The sequence below is a fragment of the Calypte anna genome, chromosome 6 (genome assembly GCF_003957555.1).
Source record: "Calypte anna isolate BGI_N300 chromosome 6, bCalAnn1_v1.p, whole genome shotgun sequence".
In the NCBI taxonomy this organism is placed as follows: Eukaryota; Metazoa; Chordata; class Aves; order Apodiformes; family Trochilidae; genus Calypte; species Calypte anna.
Genome location: NC_044252.1, coordinates 3,753,911 through 3,774,729, shown reverse-complemented (window position 1 = coordinate 3,774,729; position 20,819 = coordinate 3,753,911). Strand labels below are relative to the sequence as shown.

Below are 20,819 nucleotides of genomic sequence, written 5' to 3'. Positions count from 1 at the left end.
CTGGGTTGGAAGGGACCTCAGAGATCATCGAGTCCAACCCTTGAACCATCGTTGCAGTTGCTAGACCATGGCACTGAGTGCCACATCCAGTCTCTTTTTAAATATCTCCAGGGATGAAGAATCCACTACTTCCCTGGGCAGCCCATTCCAATGCTTGATCACCCTCTCCATAAAGAAATTCTTTCTTATCTCCAACCTAAATACAAAGGAAGGTTCTTGGTATCAGCCATCCACCTTGTTAGTGTGTGGGTCAGATAACTCAAGTGTCAGCTGGTAGCCATGGCACTTGGGTTTGTCACTAAATATTCAAATTTCAGCTTCTGAGTTCTGTAACTTAAAAAGTTTTCTTCCCTGAATAAATTGGAGAGGGAGCACTATTTTGTACTTTAGATGAGAAGGAAAAAGTTAAATGTTAATTCATTAATTCGGATTTAGAAAGCACTACCTGGTATTTAACAGCAAAAAGTGGCCTAAGGTGAGTCTCTTTGTAGTCTGTACAATTTTCTATGTGGTCATGAAGGTAGTTTGTTTGGTTTGATTTGACTTAAAGAGATGTTAAGTTCATTGGCAAGAACTCTTCTCAGAGTTGAGAGCAAATCATTCAAAAGAATTAGTTAAGTATCTACCTGCAGTCAAATTTTTTTTGGTCATGGATTCCTTAGCCTTCAGCACTGCAGATATCTCAGCAATGCTCTTGCTAAACAATCATTCTTATCCTTGAAATACTTGCAGCTTTAAGGGAGGCCACAGTGTAGAGTTTACAAGGAATGGCTAGAAGCATGATGGGGCTTGTAGAAGGAGTTGGAAGGTGTGTTGGATTAGCTTGGAAGAACTGGACAAGGTTTTGGAGGGTTTATTCAGATCAAAAATACAAACATTGAACTTCAAAGCAGCGGAGAGGATTGCTCTGTGCTTGTGTGTGTGTTGGCTTCTGATCTGAAAGTATGAATGTAGATGAAATGCACCATGTTTTGCTGTAACATACAGAATGTACAATGCATTTTAACCTTTTTTTTTTTTTTTCCCCACTCTTCTCTGTAGCTCCCAGCAGCAAAAGGCTTTGTTGCCAATAGCTTCTACTCTGGGTTGACTCCCACTGAATTTTTTTTCCACACAATGGCTGGTCGGGAAGGTCTGGTTGACACAGCTGTCAAAACAGCTGAAACTGGATACATGCAGGTAAATGTCAGTGGAGTGGGGATTTTGTCAGGATTATGCAAGGAGGACATTTCTCATGTGCATGTGGAAGTGAGGGGGGGGAGAAGTGCATAAATTGTCTGTGTGTGTGTTTATTTTTAATATTTTATAGTTTGAAATACATCACTCTGCTCTGGTCTCCAGTAGATGTAAGGCTGGCAAACAAGACCTCAGGCAGTAGTACAGTAAAATACTTGTATTAAGCTGTTTCCTCTTGAATATGGGTGATAAAAGCCCTTGTTCTGTGGAATTATTGAGGATTTCTTTCTATGTAATGTGTTTTCCTAAAACTCATGGGAATGATGGGTGTGTTGTCCATAAACATACATATATATAACATACAACATACATAAACATACAAATATATGTCCATAAACATACATTTGAGTTGTGAGTGCTTTTTCAGATACAGTATTTCTACAATGAGAGACAAAAAACACATGATTTGGGTTATTTCAAAGAAGACAGTCTGGATGGCAAAGATGTAGCTGAAGCTCCCTTTCAGCATCTTCCCTTTAGGTAACAGGCACCTTGGCCATATGCACTTGGAAAGCATTTAAATAGTATTTTAAGTGTACTTCCCAGCATAAAAGGCAGCAGAAAAGCCAAGACAATTTGGGCTGGGGGCACCAGCAAAAAAATGCAAGTTTCTCTACAAAGACTGAAATCAATTGCTTTTAGGGTGGGTGACTAATTAATTAGGCCATCCATCTCCCAAACTGACAGAATAATGTTTGTATGTAAGTAAGGTGCAGAATATTCTTCCTCATGAACTACATGCTACATGAATAAATAATCAAAATCTTAACATTGATTTCATCTTACCTTTTTTTCCCTGTGAAAAAAAAAAAAGTACCAATTTATATTCTTGAGTGAACTCATTTGCTTTCATAGAGCATTGTCCATCTTTCAGGTAAAAACATTTTTAATCACAGATGCCTTATAGAATTCCTTCTTTGAGGAAGAAAGAGGAAGGAAGCAAAGGGATTTCCCCATACAAAGAATTACAGTAAGAGAAGTAGCTAACAATGGTAGAAAAATTGCAGCTACTGGCTTTTACAGATGAGCTTTTGGGGTTTTATCAGTGAAAACAGTCACTGACTGATTTTGCTTCCATATGCAAAAAATGTTGTAGCCCTTGGAAATAAAAAGCAAAATAAACCAAAACCAACCCAAATTCCTCTGGGTGTGATAGGTTCTTGCAGCTTAGCTTAGCATTAGGTTTCCTGTATGATGGAGAGTCTAGAAGTGGAGAATTGTGTTGTTTCTTTAATTATTAATATTGTTGGCTTTCATGTTCTGAGGGATGTACAGTAAAGCTCTAAAGGTAATTAATGACTTTAAAGAGATTTTCATGCCTGTTAATCACTGTTGCAGATTTATTTCCTGAGTTCAGTTCCAATACTTTCTGTAATGCAAATCCACAGCTATTTTTAAAAAGATCCTGATTAATTTCCTTGCATTTTTTTCTTTCCTCCCCATCAGAGGAGGTTGGTAAAATCACTGGAAGATCTTTGCTCACAGTATGATTTGACAGTCAGAAGTTCTACTGGTGACATTATACAGTTTATTTATGGAGGAGATGGCTTGGATCCTGCAGCTATGGAAGGGAAGGATGAGCCCCTGGAGTTCAAGAGAGTTCTGGACAATATCAGAGTAAGGATTACTGAAATCTTTGTTGCAAGTGTGAAAAGACTGTTAAGCTTGTAGGAGGAATTAATAAGTTATGAGGGAAATTGCTGCAGTTGAAGAATTTGGTTTTAAATTGCCTTTTTGGGTGCCTGGTCACTCTTTCAGCACTTGTATGCTAAGACATACAAGTCATACATAAGGGGTTTTTATTTTAGAACAGAGCAACTAGGACTAAATTATGTATAAGCTGTGAAAAAAATAGAATATTCTTCTGTGTTTAGATGTAATTCTAGTATCCAACTCACTAGATGAATTATTACTAGCTTAGTTAGGTAATAAATTGGACTTCTGTTACACAAAGTCCTTAGTAAATCAAAGCATGCATGTTCCTCATGGAACAGCTTCCCAAGTCAAAGCCCTGATGTTTTGTTGAGTAACTCAGGACATTTTGTGATGGTTGGAGAGTGGTGTTGTTAGGGTTTGGTTTTGTGGTTTGTTTGTATGCTGGTTATTGGTTCTTTCCTCCCCTCTCCTCAACAAAGATAGAAACCTTTTGCTGAATTAACTGTAGAATTCTGTAATGTGAGTGTGATAAATGGACAGAATCACAAAGCTCTGTGTGTGCGTTCCTTCAGATTTATATAATGAAGTAGAAGTGTATATGAACCTTCTGTTCCCAGTAGTCTGGTATTCTGTCATTAAAAAACCCACAAAACTGAAGAATGCTGTTAATCAGTTGTGTGTATCTGTGTTCTGTGTGCAATGAACCTTTTGTGCTTATCATTTTATGTGAACAAGTGATTTTTTTTTCCTCTTAAGGCTGTGTATCCATGCAGAAGTGAGCCAGCCCTTAGTAAAAATGAATTGGTGTTAACATCTGAGTCCATTATGAAGAAGAATGAGTTCCTTTGCTGCAGAGACAGCTTCCTACAGGTAACTATCACACTTCCTCATCACACTGTGATTAGCTTTTACTTATAAATCAAGGAAATTAAGTAAGCAGAGTGAGCAGAGTTCATAGAATCATAGAATGGTTTGAGTTGGAAGGGACCTTAAAGGTGATGCAGTTCCAACACCCCTGCATGGACAGGGACACCTCCCATTGGATCACAGCCCCATCCAGCCTGGCCTTCAACACTTCCAGGGAGGGGACAGCCACTACTTCCTTGGGCAACCTGTGCCTCAAATGACAGCATTTCTTCCCAATGTTCAATCTAAATCTCCCCTCTTTAAGTTTAAAAATAATTATTTGTGTTGAAAACATTATTATAGCCATACCTGAAAAATGCTGTGGATCTTAACTGCATCTCTGCAGGGAAAAATAAGCAGTATACTAAAACTGAAGTTTGGAAATAAAGCTGTTCTTTGAGGTGTAGATCTTCTTAATCATATGAGGAAAATCTAAATAATTGCTACTCATTTTAGAAGCATAGGTGTAGCTACACCACTTTAATGGTAATTAATTTAACTTAAGATTTTAAAGTTTTAGATTCTGTTAAATTTTCTTCTTTCTTTTCTTTTTTTTTTGTTCTCTTCATCCTTGAAGACATTAACTGAGACAGGTTATGAAAAATATAATGAGGTAATAGTAGCATGTGTGTGCACTGTGTGAGCATTAATGTTAGTGCTTTTTAGCTAAAGATGTGTGTATAGTGCTAAAGTAATGGATTAGCTTGTACATTACTGCTTTTTAAAATATAATACAGGTTATCATCACAATAATTTACACAATTCCTTTTTAATGGTGAAAACCATGGCATTGGGGTTAATCTTCACAATTAAATTAGAGGAAGCTTTTTGTAGTCCATGACTTCCCTTTCTAAAACTCTTTTCTTTCAACCTTTAGGGATTTTAGCATGTTTTTCTGATGTTTTCCTATCCCTTCCTGCACTGTTCCTTCCCAGAACAGAGATATTTCTTATATATTACTGGTTTTTTAATTATAATGTAGGTTTTCATCATGATAATTTACACAATTCCTTTTTAATGGTGAAAACCATGACATTGGGGTTAATCTTCACAATTAAATTAGAGGAAGCTTTTTTTAGTCCATGACTTCCCTTTCTAAAACTCTTTTCTTTCAACCTTTAGGGATTTTAGCATGTTTTTCTAATGTTTTCCTATCCCTTCCTCCACTTTTCCTTTCCAGAGTAAAAGGGTAACAGTTTCTTGTCACTGTTATTTTACCAGGTTCCTACTATGGACTTTTCCACTGACTTGTCCAGGAAAGATTATGTCTAAATAGCCTTTTTTAACTGCCCTGCACTCTGCCCTCACTCGAGGCAATTCAGCAGATGAAAATACAGATAGTTGGCTGGCACAGTTTCAGTTGTTTTAGTATTTTAATGTAAATTAAGCTACAGGTGAAGCCAAGTTGGGAAAATCTTTAGGCACCCTCACAGTTAAAAAAAACAAAACAAATATTTTTCTATGGGTTGTTTTGGAAAGGGTAGAACTGAGAGTATGGTACAAACACAGAAAGAGCTCAGTGCACATCCAGTTGTATATGTAGAATGCATATGTAGTGCACATCCAGCTGGCATATGTAGAACTGACCTCATGGGTCTGTCTGGACTTGAATGGATTATTGCTAAATCTTATCTGTATCACTGTTGATTTCAGAGCACCTCTTAATTGTGAGGATTCTTTTATTACCAATGTTTCACGTAGATAAATGATCCCAGTAGCTTAAGTGCTGGGAATCATGATGCAAACATCTCCCCTGGGCTGCTACTTAGACTAAAGTCAAAGCTCTTTTGGTGCTGACAAGTTCCATGTTGAGCCAGAGCTTACTGAGTCAGTTTGGTGCCTTTTTGTTAAACAGGTCCAGAATAAGTGACTTTATATAGGTTTAGGTTATGTGAAACAGCCTCTGGTTTCTTGAGCTCCCTCTTCAGTTATGTAGCAGTGCTCAGAGAGGGACTGTGGCACTGGAAATAATCCCATGGAGACAGAGAGGCTCAGCAAATAGGGAGCTCCATTTTCTTTCCATTTGTAGTATAAATTGATCCACAGTTTGGATGGACTGCCAACAGATAATTGAAAGTTGAGAGCCATAGATCATTTCCTCTTTTAGGTCTTGTGCATGGATAAAATGTTTGACAATGACAAATAAATCCCTTCAGAGATTTATTTCTCACTTCTATTTTTTTCTTTTTTGTGGCTCTAGTGCATGGAAATAATGTATCATTTGAGTACCTTATATTTGCAGGTCAGAATTATGTATAATGATTGATTTAGTATGCTGGAGATTTTATTCCCATGTGTTGGTATTCAGGGACTGTAAAAAAAGGAAAAGTTGACAATAATTTGCCATAGTGCTGTTTGCAGTCAGTCCTGTGCTTTTTGTTCTTCACCAGGACTACATCTTCAGCCTGTATGACAACTTCTTTTGGGGTGTTGGTGTGGTTGTTATTTCTGTCTCCTGGTTTTGTGTGGATAGATGAAAATGTGAAAGAACTTAGCCTGAAGTGTTCTGGAGGGAGATGTTAGTGTTACAGCTTCTGCCTTCTCCTTCTGCCTCTCCCTTCCTACCCCTTCACCAAGGAAGAGTCTTTCAAGATAGAATTACTTTTGAAGTCTCTCCTTGATAGTTTGGGGTTTTTCTACAGATCTTCTGCAAATCCTGCATTGTTCCTTATGTATTTTTTATACATTTGTATTAAAACGTTTGAATATACTAATATCACGTTATTACTTACATGAATTTATTTCCTAATATTTATTTTATGCTAATATTTCAAGGTCAGAAACTTTAAAAATTATAAAATACTTAAGTTGTGAATTACTATGACTTACTGCAGAGTGAAAAAGGCAGAAATATATAAATGCACCTTGGTGTCATCCAAATGGGGAAACTACTGATCCATTCCAGCAAGGCACTTCTGGTGTCTGTTCTTCCATTGGAGCTTGGTTCTAGTATTCACAGAAAATAATCATGTACTCCTTCAAAGTGCCCTGAATACCAGTAAAAATGTTGTTATTTTGAGAATCTGAAGATTTGGTTAGGATGTAAAAAAAAGGGTCTGGGTAATGATTTATGAATTCAGTTTGAAAACAAAATGCAAATAATTTTTCATGCCTGGCTACTGCAGTGTTTGGAATGAGTCCAATAATGAGTGAAGAAGAGGTCATGGTATAAAGCCATCATCCTGGTTGTCAGGCAGGACTAATGGAGTGGAAAGGGTTTAAAAGGACTCTAAAATCAAAACTATTCCATCCCCCGCAGAGGCTTTTTAAAATCATTGTTGAAGTAAATGTCAAAAGATTTCCTCTTTTTGTTTATGTTTTGGTTTTGATAAGCCCGTGTTCTGGTTAATGGCTTACTCTGAGTCCACTTTTATAGAGGAGTTGAATTGTTATCCTCACATTTCATGACTTCTAGTGTATGCAAAGCATAATGGTTAAATGATGTTTCACAGCAACGTTGGATATTTTTCTTGCAGTTTTGTTTAGATTTATGTTGCAGTAAAGCCTGCTAGAGCTACTCTTGAGTAAATCTGGTAAGAGAATGAAAGGCTTAGGTACTACTACTACTACATGTTAAATGCAATTATTTTCAAGACAGCTCCAAAGATAGAGAAGTTATTTGAACTATGTAAGGTAGAGACTGATGTGTGTGTCTGTTTTGAGGGTTTTGTTCTGTAGCACAATGTGTAGAGGAATGGCCTGAGCATGGTACACAGCCCCATGTTTGAGGCTCAGGTGCTAATTACAAGGTGGGAGGTGTGAATTAAGCCCACCTGTGTTAAGACCCCACCCCTGCCCAGTTAGGGTTTGCCTCAGCTGCACATGAACAGGATTGGGGGGGCCAATAAAAGGGGAGCTTCCCAACACACCCTTAGCTCACTCTGGAGCAGCTAAAGGAGGAGCTTGGCTGAATCTGGAGCAGAAGCACCCAACGAGGTTAGCGAAAGGCAGCAAAATTGGAGCACTGACTGTGCCCCTTGGTGAGAACACCTCTTTGACGTTGAAGTGCTGTACCCCAAGAAAGGTTTGCCCTTCTGCACCCATCTACATCGGGTGGAGAATCAGAGCACAGACTATGGTCTAGCCCCTGATTAGGTGAACAAGAAAGAAGGGAGCCAGTTGGGCACGATGCGGCACCAACAAAAAAGCTGAAGAGTCGGGATAGAGTTAACCAGAGCCACAAAGCCTGGGTTGGGTAAGAAGGATCACTACCTTCTCTCTATTGTTGACTCATTGAAGGGGAAAAAAAAAATAGAGGGCTGTTATTAGGCACCCCTGCTAATGAGAAGCTTCCAGAGAAGCTAGTAACGTGGACGCCAGAGCAAGAAGTCTCCTCCACTCCATCCGTAGCGCTCACGTGGGAACTTTGGCGAGAGGTTGGTGACTTGATATGGGACCTTCATGCTCAAGAGAAAAGTATATAACTGATTTAGAAGGTACCTGGAGGATGATAACTAATGCATTAAAAGAAATAAAAGCTGAGGCAAACCCTAATTGGGTGGGGGTGGAGGCTTAACACAGGTGGGCTTAACACAAGCTCACCCTCCCACCTCGTAATTAGCACCTGAGTGGCTCAAACATGGGGCTGTGTACACATGCTCAGGCCATTCCTCTACACATTCTGCTTCATTGTTCCCCAGGATAAAGTGTATATTGCATCTCTGAAATCTATTTATCCAGCAGTTATACTTTATGTACTTCTTCACTTCCCACAGTAATCCCACTTTCAGTTATTTTAAATATTGAGAAATGAATCAGAATGTGTTTGTGTTAGTATACAGAAAAAGAAAGGATTTGGGAGTGTATTTCTTTGTTTGGTTTGGGGTTTTTTGTTTGGTTGGTTTGGGATGGGGGTTGTTTGTGTGTTGTTTTGTTCTTGTTTTCTTATGGCAGAATCAGTATGTTAGGTAGGAAGGAAGGATCAACCTCAGTCAATCCTTAAGTTTTCAGTGGATCCTCAGGAAGGAGGCTTTTATTCAGCATGGACTGTACACCTCATGTACTGCTACTAATTTGTGGTTACACAAGAGTGAATCTAATTCACTAAATTCCAGATTATCTGTGTGTCTGAGTTTTGATGTTCTCTTCATATTGGGCATCATTAATTTATTATTGTAAACATTCCATTTGGAGCTCTAAGCCCATAACCTCCTGCTGAGGACATCAATGTGAAGACTGTGCCTTTGCTTACTGTTTTAATATCCTTTCAGGAAATCAAAAAATTCATCAAAGGTGTTTCTGAGAAGATTAAAAAAACCCGGGACAAGTATGGCATTAATGACAATGGCACAACTGAGGTAAACAGTTTGGAGAAGGTAAAGATGCAGTTATTTTTTATCTTCATAAGGTATTCCTTTTCTAACTGTTCTATTCTCTTCTTCAGCCACGAGTTTTGTATCAATTGGATAGGATTACTCCAACACAACTGGAAAAGTTTCTGGAGACTTGTAGGGACAAATACATGAGGTGAGTGTAGAGCCAGTTGTTTTCTCTCATTTTATCCCCACTTCCCTCTGCCCCTCAGTGCTTTGTTTGCAATCCACGTGTGTGTTTTGCTGGTTTTAGGTATGAATCCTGGTTCTGTTATGTATACAATGCCAATAAGGAAAAAGAAACAGTGCTATAAATATTGCAAGACAAAGGTAGAATGCCAAAAGCAAAAAAAAAAAAGCCATATCATGTGTGCACCTGTATCACAGGGCATCTTCTGGCCTTGCTCTGATATCAGGGTCTTGGCTATTGGTGATGTTAAAGATCTCTCCTTATTTGTTTATTTAAAAAAAAATAAAATTAACCAACTTCTCATATATCTACCAGAATAGTATCTGTCTTAGCTTGCTTAGGGTTTTATGCATTACAGAGTTCTGTGTCTCTATATATTTTTTTAATGAGAGAATTTCTTTATCAGGGCACAGATGGAGCCAGGTTCTGCAGTAGGAGCTCTTTGTGCGCAGAGTATTGGTGAGCCTGGCACACAGATGACTCTGAAGACTTTCCATTTTGCTGGTGTTGCTTCAATGAACATTACTTTGGGTGTGCCAAGAATCAAAGAAATCATAAATGCTTCCAAGGCTATTAGGTACTAACATTGGTTTATTTTTTCCCTTTGCTTAAGTGAAACCTGATGGGTAAATCTGCAACATGTGATAGCATTTCCCTGTTCTCAGTGTTGTCATCTCTTGTGTTTTTACCAGTCTGAGGTACATGTACTATAATTTTCATAAATGAACTTGAGGAAGCTGCAGGTCTCTTTATCTTCTTGAATACTACTCTAAATAGTATTAACAGGTTAAGTCAAGCTGTAATTTAAGTTACCATAAGTAATCTATCTGAAAAATTTCATAACTTGTTTTTTGTGTGTGTTTATTCTTTGTAGCACCCCAATTATAACAGCACAGCTGGACAAAGATGATGACCCTGATTTTGCCCGTCTGGTTAAAGGAAGAATTGAGAAAACTTTGTTAGGAGAGGTAGGAAAAAAATTGTATTCTCACTAATGATTTAAATATAAACATTAGCCAAATGTTATTGGGCATTTTAACCATTTTCACATGCTTTTTTCTCCTTATCTCCTAAAGATTTCAGAATATATTGAGGAAGTGTTTCTTCCAGATGACTGTTTCATCCTAGTGAAGCTGTCTTTAGAGCGCATCAGACTGCTGAGGTTAGAGGTGAGTTGCTCAGTTCTTATGCAAAAAATGTCCTGGGTGAACTTACAGGGTTTCTTAATCCTGTCTCAGAAACAGAAATCAGACCAGTGGAAGTTAAAGAAAAAGAGAAAGTGAACAAAGGATGTCCTGTGGCTATATTACCTCTTGATTTTTTTCCTTCTTTTTCTTTGTAAAGTGGATAATTTTTTCTTTATTTGGAAAGAAGACAAGGTACATTAATTTGTTGGTCTATTGCTAAATACAAGGATCCCTTTTCTGTCTCTTAGATAACATCTAGGCCATTACATAGGATAATATTTAATGCAGTTTATATGACTGACAATTTCTGTTTACTTTTCCACAATCTTTTTTTTTTTTTTTTATATACTGTTGAAAAAATTGCTGTATTTGAGTAATGTATTTGATACATGTTAAGAGAGAGCCCCTGATGCTTGCTGTCTGCCTTTTGCCACAGGTGAATGCAGAGACTGTACGTTACTCCATTTGCATCTCTAAACTCAGGGTCAAGCCTGGGGATGTTGCTGTCCATGGAGAAGCAGTTGTATGTGTGACCCCCCGTGAAAACAGCAAGAGTTCAATGTATTATGTACTGCAGTCCCTGAAGGAAGAGCTACCAAAGGTGAAAACCAAGGCTGTCTCAGGCTTTTGTGGGTGGAAATCAGTAGGAATAATTTGGGGTTCTGTGGTGAGAAGACAAAATGATGCTTGTCAGTGTTGATAATGAAGGTGGAGTGAGTCCATAACTCTTTGATTGCAGTGTTACTGCTTTACAGGTGAAACTAAGCCTTCATTCCTAATATTTACAAATAAAATTAAAGCCTCAGTACTTCCCTTACAACATTCTCTGGAGCATTCAGAGTGTAGCAGTTGTACAAAACAGTTGTAGCTTCCTCCAGCTGCATCTAGAATGGAATCGTGTGACAGCATCTGGCATTTTTGCAGCTTTCTGTGGGGAAGACTGTCTACTTTTGGATTTTAAAAATAGTTATAAGTGAACTTTATTATTGCCAGGATGGCTTTCAGTTGTGTGGTTCTACCAGCAGAGACATGAGACTGAGTGTGAGGAGATCTTGCAGAAAATAAAAAACTTAGATAATGAGTCAAGTTTATTATACTGTGTGAATGTCATGTTTGCACTGGTGTAAAAGCAGGAAATCTTACTGTGTGTTTATTTTGTAAATGAGCATTTTCTTTAAAGACTGGAGCTTCTAAATAGATTGGAATGCTGATAGGGATTACTCTTCTAATACTGTGTTACTGTACAATATCCAAGTTAACAGCTTTTTTTGCTTTGTGAAGGTTGTGGTGCAAGGTATACCAGAGGTTTCCCGTGCTGTCATTCATGTTGATGAACAAAGTGGAAGGGAAAAATATAAACTTTTAGTTGAAGGTGATAATCTACGAGCTGTTATGGCTACTCATGGAGTGAAAGGAACAAAAACAACCTCCAACAACACTTACGAGGTAATGTTCAAGTGGGTATTGTTTAGTTTTCTTTATTCCAAGTGCTTGTTTGTGCTCAGATGCAGCAGTTGATATCTAATCAAGCCTGTTTTCACTAATGGTTGTCAGAATGCATTAAGGCAGCAGAATGATTCCACTGGCAACACTGCTTTGAAGAAGCTTTCTCTACAAATGTTTTTTAAACCAAGAAATGCAAAAGGATAGTAATGAAAACAGAGCATTAACTGACCTCAGATGTAATTTGTTCCAGAAACATCCTAGCTCCAAGCATTTAGTTCTTCATTGATGTGTAACAGTCTCTTGTGTAGGTAGAGAAGACACTGGGGATTGAAGCTGCTCGCACAACCATAATCAATGAGATCCAGTACACAATGGTGAACCATGGGATGAGCATTGACAGGAGACATGTCATGTTGCTGTCTGATCTCATGACCTACAAGGTTTGTACTCTGCTCTTTCTCCATGTTACATGGGCCTGCTTATACAAATTCATTTTACCATGCTTGAGAAGGATGGGTGAGCTTAGGGAGGTGGTAATCAGTTGTAGGTTTAAAGAGTTAGAAGTTGTGCTAACCAAATAGCATTGTTTATCTATCAACCAAAATGCTTAATTTACCTAATTTTTGGAAATAGGGAGGGGAGGGGGCCTGTCTGGACTGAGAACAAGTTGATAAAATGAGTAGGGAATTGTAATTCCATATTGGTAGTAGAAATCCTAATAACTGTGGAATGAAAATCAACTCTTTGGGTAACCATGCATGCAATTTAAGGCTTGCTGTGCAGAAAACCACATGGGGTGTGGTTCATGGCAGCTGCACTGCATGTAGGAGTCAAAGGATAGACAGCACAAACAGAATCAGAATTCATGTAGCATGTGAACAGCCTTCCAGAGCTTCAGAGTAGAAAAATCATATTTCTTCTTTATTGATTGACTTCCTTTCCTTCACATATGATTTGTTTTGAGTACTCTCAGTGAAGCAGTAAGATTTTCCACTTTGTCTCTTTGTCTGCCAGAGTGCAAGGGTTTAATTTGGGTAAAATGGATGAAGGAGTTGAGACTTCTCCCAAAACTGTAGGGCTTTGTACTGAGCTGCAGCAGGGCTGGCCCTGTGGAGCTGCTACACAATAGTGGAAAAGGGCATCAGAGTGCAGTGTTTCACACTTGTTGGGCTCCTAGCTTGCATTCCTTTGTCTGTACTACTGACTTGTTCTTCTGTTCAGAGGCTGTTATAATTAGGATGTTTGTTAGAAACAGAGGCAGAAATAAACCAAGTTAGTTTAGAAAGCTAATTACTTTTATCTGGAAAGGGAAAAAATGAAGATGTAACATCTTCTGTCATCTCCTGGCAGCTGAAGTTGGATTTATCAGTAGACAACAGGCAGTAGCTACAGCATAGCTGAAACTCTCAGGTCCCACTGAAGTTTGTAGCTCAGTCTAAAAACTGTTTATAACAGCTTTTGTTGTGTGTGTATAATCACTTCTGGTTTATTTAAATATTGATTACTACCAAGCTGTTAACCTTCAGGATACTTAACTGTGAAGCAGCATGTTGAGACAAGCTATATTATAGCTAGTAAGTTACTACTTGGTTCATATGCTTCTTAGGATAAAAACTGGCTTTCTGCTGTTCACTTCATTTGCTTCTTTAGCAAACATCACTGAGCTGCTGCAGCCACTTGTGGTGAGTCTGTCTTTCTGTTTTTCCACCAACCAAGGGTGAAGTGCTGGGCATTACTAGGTTTGGACTGGCAAAAATGAAGGAGAGTGTGTTGATGCTGGCTTCTTTTGAAAAGACTGCAGACCATCTCTTCGATGCTGCCTACTTTGGGCAGAAGGATTCTGTTTGTGGTAGGTATTACAAATTCTGTGGTCCTTTCCTAGAATCTGTAAACCTCTTCAAAGCACTGGATTTTTACCCTTGCTGAGCTTTCTGTTCAGCTCATGTGTCAAGAACGTCAGGTCTGAGGCTGATCCATACTGCTTGATCCTAGAAGTCAGGTGGATGTCTCTTGACCTAAAATAGTCAGAGATTTTGAAATCACTTGGATATTCATTCTATGTTCCTTAAAGCAGATTTTTAGTAATTAGGTTTTGCTTTTCACCTGATAGCTCAGTGCAGTACCAAGAAATTGCTCCCACTATCAGTAGTTCTGGCTTTTTCAGTGGTGAAAGTTTGAGTATCTTCAACACCCACAGCTGATGAAGGAATCCAATAGCCCATTCAGTAGTTAGGTTTTGGATTACTTCATACTAGGAAGTCTGAAGACATAGTTGACTCAGCATAAGTATCTGGAAATAAACTTTAAAGCAAAGTTCTTGACTTTTTCCATCTATCTAAATACATACAGATTTTTAATTTTTTTTTATTTTTTAATTAGAAGCTTTGTTTCTCAGTCCTTCATTCATTAACAGCACAAACATCCCTGTCCTGAGAAATTGTATTTTTAAATGTATCTGTTCTTCAGTTTTAAGGTTAAGTTCATCAGCATGTTCTCAGTGAATGCATGAAAGACTCTGGTGAGGGATTAAAAATACATGCATACAAGTGCATGCATGCACACATACATGCAGCTAAGCAGGAAATTCAAGTGGGTGAATTTTCTCATTCTGTTTGTCTCTTCATTTTGCATTTCTGCCATATATTCTAATATTTGGAACTGAAAATATATTTTTTTAATTATTTTTTTTTAGCTTGCTTCTCCCCTTTCCTCCTAGATTTTGCTCTGCTTTAAGCTAATGCATTTAGGAATGATTTGTTAACAAGTGTCTATCTAGTAGATTAAACACAGCAGGTTTCAGCATCTTCATCATCTGCTTATATAAGGCCAACCATCCCAGAGCTGTGACTGCTCATTTGGAGTTTCTGGGTGCTAATGCAGTAAAACTTGGCATGCAGTGTGGTTCAGTGGTTTGTATGCATTCAAACAGTGGTTTTGTGTATATTTTCTGAAGCACTCTAATCTTCTAGAAACCTTTGTATTACTAGTTTGTATTTTAGGAGCTCTATCACTTTTCTGGCTGTCCAGATTTTTATGTGTGTGGGATTTTCTTATTTTTGCCATTATTATTTGCCCATAATTAAAGCAAAGATCCTATGGGAGACTGATTCTGTCCTGGACAGTAAGGAAAATTAAAATCCAAATCCCCTCTGGGCTGGTAAAAATCTTGTTTTGAATAATGTGGAAACCAAAGATCTTTTCATCTTGCCATTTATGTAAATGCTTCAGTTCAAATAAGGAAATGGAATGGGCAAAACAGAAAATTGTTTGTCTTCCAAAAGTGAAGAGATGATACTGGCTTGCTTGTATGCAGCTGCCTGACCTGGCCATCACCAGGTATCTCTTTGAATTGCTATGAAAGGAGACTCTTACACACTCAGGGTTTTTACACTTCCAGAGAAGGAAAAAAATATAAAAGTTGCCAAGAAAAATCAGTATGTACCCAAAGTCAACTCCTGGTGCTGAACTGAATGACATCTCAAGTCAGTGCTTCTGGATGTCTGGATTTGGTGTTAAGACCACGTGGCCTTCAAATCCCTTTTGTCTTGTTGAGATGCTTTCCTCTAAGCCCCTTGCATTTTCCCCTGAAAAAATGGGAAACAGCTGATTCTTTTTTTACCTACATAAAGATAAGCATTTTATTTTGAGAATTGCTGATTTCACCTTTCAGTGGGCAGAATGACTTGATAGTAGAGCAGAGGAGTGCATCCAGTTCCAGCAGCATCCCCTGGGCTCTGGAAGCAGGATCAGGAGAATTGCTGCTGTCTGCAAGCCACTGCTCAGAGAGAGCTCCTTTACCTTTCTGTCCCCTTCCCAAAAAGCAGCCAAAACCACTCTTATTTCCAGCTCAGGAGTGGGAACCTCCAGCCACAGCTGACTGCTGCCATGTTCATTTATTTATGAGGAATTGGTCTGAAAGAGACGTGTCAAAAATGAAGTGCAGGAAGAGCAGTACAACTGGCTTCATCTCCCCTAGCTTCTCCCAGCTGCAGCCAGAGCAGCAGCTCATAGCTGTCAGCCAGGTGTTGAGATTTGGAAGAGATTATAACTGGTAGAGTTACAGGACTTGGATGGGTCAGGAGAGCAGGGAGTGCTGTCCTGCCATCATCATCATCATCCTTCTCTGCACCCCTCAGATGTGAGTGTCACTGCTGGTAGCCTGAGCAGATGCACAGCACGCATTTGGTTGCTACAAGTGGCATCTTCTGTCCAGACATTTCCTGCTCTCCATGACTGCTGTGAACACTTATTTTGTCCATGAGGCAAAAGGGAGGTGGGGGAGGAAGGATTTGTGGTTGTATCCACAGAAGTGCTACAAGGGAGGAAGGATTCCTAAATATAAATGCAGTTTCCATGTCCAGAGGCTGCCTCAGCTTGAGAGATGATTGTGCAGAAGCAGGTAGCTTTTATTCTGCTACATGTTAGAAAGGTATTTCCTTAATCTGTTGTAATATGCATGCTAAATATACAGTAACTCCTTAGAATTATGTTATGCACAAGATTTTCAAGTGCATAATGCTGGAAAATACAGATTTAAATTTGTATACCTTTAAATTACCACTCAAATCTTGCCAGAAATTCAAGCAAATCGATTTTCAGTCTTTGTGTAATCACAGGTACTGCTATTTATTGTTAGTTTCTTAAACATTTATGTGAAGGGCATTATTCTCATACTCCTGAAAATGTGAAAAAGTTTCCTTTGGATCATAACAGTATGCCAAGAAAAAAAAAAAACCAACAAAACTGGTATCTGATGGGTTGCTATTAATGTTCTTTGGAAAAGTTGTATACATCAGTAGACACAGAACAGAAATGTTGTGATAAATATTTTAGCTATCAGAGAAAACTGGTAGGTGAAATCTTTAAATTCAGAAGAAGCACTGGTTGAATGGTGGAAATGCAAAACCTGTTACAGCTGATGCAGTGAGTGCCTGTTCCCCAGGGGCTTTAGGGGACCTTGGCCAGATTTCAGCTGAGAATGAGCATCAAATACTTTGCTTTCCATCTTCTGCTATTGGCACTGAGTGGAGTTGTGTGTTCTCAGAAAATCAAACTTCCTAAAGCTCTTTCATGGCTAGAGAATGTGCTTAGGTTAGGCTGACTTTTCCCTGTCCAGAATTTAAATAACACAGATGAAAGGACATACTCCTGTTGAGCAAAACATTTATCTCATGGAGAGACCTTGGTCTTCCCATGGGAGGTTCAAGGAGGTTTGATAGGCAATGTATATAGAATAGGCAAATGAAAATAGTTGTGTAAATCTTTATTCCTCAGATGTTCAACATGTTTGCCTTTTTTTTTTTTTCTTCTTCTTCTAGGTGTTTCTGAGTGCATCATCATGGGAATTCCGATGAATATTGGAACAGGACTTTTTAAACTCTTGCACAAAGCAGACAAAGAATCAGCCCCTCCCAAGAGGCCTCTGATATTTGATAATAATGAATTTCATATTCCCATTGTTACATAGCTCCTGCACCTAAAACAAGAGACCAAAAACAACAGCAAGAAGACATTGAATTAGGAAATGTGCATTCTCAGCTCTCTGTGTTCAGTAACTGAGATGATAAGAGAAATACTCTCAGAAGAATTACCCAGTTGCTTGCCACCTGTTGTTAGTACAGACCTTGAAAGGAGAGGCTTGAAAGGAGGGTGGAAAGAAATTTCAAGGGGATTTCAGCTGATAATATTTTTATGTGCTAGAATTAGATCTTTGTGCTAATGTTAATGGGTGGGAGTTGTTGCTAACTCAGTATTGACACGTGTATTCAGATTTGATTTAAAAAAAAAAAAAAACATAATTGCAAGAAAGTTCTGTGAGCTTGCACAAAGTGCATTTGGAAATTGCCTTTCACCAGGACCTGATGAGGTCAATTTATGGCTGCTAAGAACAGAGACTTCAGAAAGCAAGAAGTGAGTTTCTGGTTAATTCATAATGAGTTGAACTTCAGGAGTACTATTTAAAGTGTTGGAAATATTTCCTCTGTTTCTTAGGGGGATTTAAGTGGTTTTCTTTTATCCCAAGGTATTATCCAGTAAGTGGTTTTGCTCACCAGGGTTCTGCTTTGGGACTTACCTGCAAAAAAACTGCAGGTAGCAAAGCTGCTGGTGAATTCTCAGAAGGCTGTTATAAGAACATTACAAATGATAAACAGCTTTTCATATTTTAGCAGCTGTTACACTGCTGGAATCTGTAATCTACAGCAATCTTAGGGAAGTTTCATAATTGAGCAGGATCATCTCAACAGCCTGGTTTTTACTACATTAAGTAGAAATAGAAGGGGAAGCTATTTTCAAGCATTGCCATAAAATAACTTGCAAGTATTTTCATCTTAGTTCTCAGAATCAATATGGCTTTTAAATTATTTCAGTGTAGTGTGTTTAAATTTACTCATGTGCTATGGAGGGAAAGGATTTTAGTGTTTTCTTGTCAGCAGTGTTTGGATATTTGGTGTGGAGAGAAACAAAGCAGTGAAAAAGGAAAGCTGAAGTTCACTCGTGAAGTGAAAGCAGGATGCTGAACAGTCTAGTATTTGAAAATTAATGTGTTTGTGCTACATTTTGTCTTCATGTACCAACCAAAAGAGTGTAAGACAACATTCAGACGATGTATATCTGTTGGTTTCAGTCTTAAGGTGCCATAATTTATTCATAAATTGTCCTCCCTACAGAGAAGACCCCATGAGAAATTCACCATGGCTGTTCTCAGATTATTTTGTGTTTCCAGTGTGATTCTGCCTACATTTTGGCAGGGTAAAGATTGAGAATGTAATGTATTTAATAGCTGCTCTAAAAGCCATATATATTTTGGTGTGTTCATTTAATAATAGAAATTTCAGTATAAATTAGAGGGGGTTTTGTGATCTCAATGAGATGGCCAATTACTCATTTGTCTTTAGAGAAGTCCAGCTCTTATTTCTTTTGAAGTTCTAACTATAAGACAAGGGTCAAAGGGAGAGAAAACTCATAAACCTTTCCTGTGGATATGTATTTAATTGTATCATGTCAAGTTCTACTGAAAGTGCTTGGTATTTTTGTGAATAAAGATTCTTCTGAAGATGTAAATGGGTTGAGTTTGTATTAGACTGACTAAACACCTCTTTTTTCCTGTTTTTTGTAAACATGGTGAAATGCTGCTGCTTAAGTGGTTCTTTTACTCTCTTGTATGTGTTAAAAATGCTGAGTAAATCACATCTCTTTTTGTATTGTCTTTAGTATGACAATAAAAAGGGGCAGAGATAAGTGCAGAATTCATACATATGGAAAGCTGGACATAAATGTAGATCTGTGCTGCTTTGCTCCATAACTTTAATAAATTTATAGTATGGAAGGCTCTTCCTTCTTTTGCTTTATCTATGCTTAAAAATGATGATTAAAAAAACAGTAATTTAAAAAAAAGCAAATGAATGGAGAGGAAAAAAAAAAAAAAGGTAAGAAAATGAGTTCTGTATTTTATAAATTAACCACAAGTAGGGTAATATTTGATTCACTTGATGTTGGACCACTTACCAGTATGAGCTGTAGGATCCACTGCAACAAGTAAGTCACCCTACTTGCAAATGGGTTTATCTTTAGAATCCCATAGCAAGCAGGATAAAAGATGATCACAGCATCTGTATATTTGCCTGAATTCTTCTGTGTATGTACCTGATGCTTGTTCTGTCTTCAAAGTGGTACCTGATGAATGTTTTGTCTTCTAAATGCTTACCTAAAGTTATGTAGTTAGATATAGATAAGTCTGTCAGTAATTAAATATGTAGAAAAAGAGTAAGAAAATAGGAAGAATTTACCTATGTTTTTATATTGTTGAAGAGCACAAAAAAAAATAAAAAGGATTCAATTAGAAAATGTATGAATATTGTAATGCACAAATATTTGGCAGGTTCTTTGGGTGTGATTACAGTATTGATACAAATGCACAGCAAATTTATCTTAAGGAATAAATACCAAAATCTCACAGGACACTCTGGAAGGCTGAACTTGCCCTCCTCCTCTTGATGTCAGTGCTTGTCAAACTGAATTAAGGTTTCCTGGAACTGAGAAAATGAAGATTTTAAACCATTCCTTCTGCTGCCATCAGATCATATCATCATGCTCCACTAGAGAGCAGCTCTCTGGTTTGGGACAAGGCATGTGCAGGGAGCAATTCTTAATTTTCTAATTAAAAATGTTCCTTTGCAATATCAGAGCTGAATAATGAAAAGGAAAGTTAAAATCATGTACCTGAAGAAGGGGATTAAGGGAATGTATTTTCCTAAGAAGGAGAAAACAGAGTTCAAGTGTGATTGTTCATACCTAAGTAAGTCCTAAGTAAGGACTTGCTTATCTTTTGTTCTGTCTGGCTTAAAAAAACCAACCAAAAATGAAAGTACTTCTGAATTGAGGGATGCAGTCACAGCCCTCAGGATGCCTTCATTCCACATGCTGCTATTCCAGGTTTTTTTTAGCTCATCCAAAGATTTTCTAGTTACATCAGAGGCTTCCTTTAAAATTCTGTTTCTAAGAAGATACTAAGTCCTGACTTCTGTCACTGCTGTGCATTTTTCTAGTTCCCCTTTATATTTATTCCTTTCTCCTTGTTTCTCACAGAGGTTCCTCCCTTCTGGGCTTGGAGTCACTGTCACTGCTGGTGCCACTGCCTGCCTTCAGGTCAGCCACACCTGGGAGTTACTGGGAGCCTTTGCCCTGAGGATAATGAAACCACTCAAAGGAAAAACATCTCAGCACATCTGGATGTGGAAGGTGACTGCCATCAAAATTACAATTATGCTCAAATAACTTTTTTGTAAAAGAAAAGAAATTATTTTATCATGTAAATGAATGTATTGGTACTCTAAATGAAAGGCATCTCTGCTTCTTGTGGTTCTTGTTCTACACTAAAAGCTGCAT

At 38.0% G+C, this 20,819-nt stretch overlaps 1 protein-coding gene across 2 annotated transcripts in view; it reads left to right on the top strand.

Moving 5' to 3' along the window:
* POLR3A (RNA polymerase III subunit A) overlaps positions 1-18,995 on the top strand; it is a 36,066-nt gene extending 17,071 nt beyond the window's left edge. Inside the window, exons 19-32 of one of the 2 annotated variants that reach the window (XM_030452946.1) lie at positions 1,042-1,179; positions 2,683-2,853; positions 3,649-3,762; positions 4,376-4,411; positions 9,009-9,095; positions 9,182-9,264; positions 9,707-9,877; positions 10,175-10,268; positions 10,377-10,469; positions 10,924-11,088; positions 11,769-11,933; positions 12,242-12,373; positions 13,650-13,782; positions 17,252-18,995. In XM_030452946.1, coding sequence (XP_030308806.1) covers positions 1,042-1,179; positions 2,683-2,853; positions 3,649-3,762; positions 4,376-4,411; positions 9,009-9,095; positions 9,182-9,264; positions 9,707-9,877; positions 10,175-10,268; positions 10,377-10,469; positions 10,924-11,088; positions 11,769-11,933; positions 12,242-12,373; positions 13,650-13,782; positions 17,252-17,400 — 1,731 coding nt within the window. In that variant the 3' untranslated portion in view covers positions 17,401-18,995. The remainder of the gene's footprint in view (positions 1-1,041; positions 1,180-2,682; positions 2,854-3,648; positions 3,763-4,375; positions 4,412-9,008; positions 9,096-9,181; positions 9,265-9,706; positions 9,878-10,174; positions 10,269-10,376; positions 10,470-10,923; positions 11,089-11,768; positions 11,934-12,241; positions 12,374-13,649; positions 13,783-17,251) is intronic. The other variant, XM_030452947.1, reaches the window with a different exon arrangement.
* The last annotated feature ends 1,824 nt before the right edge of the window (positions 18,996-20,819 follow it).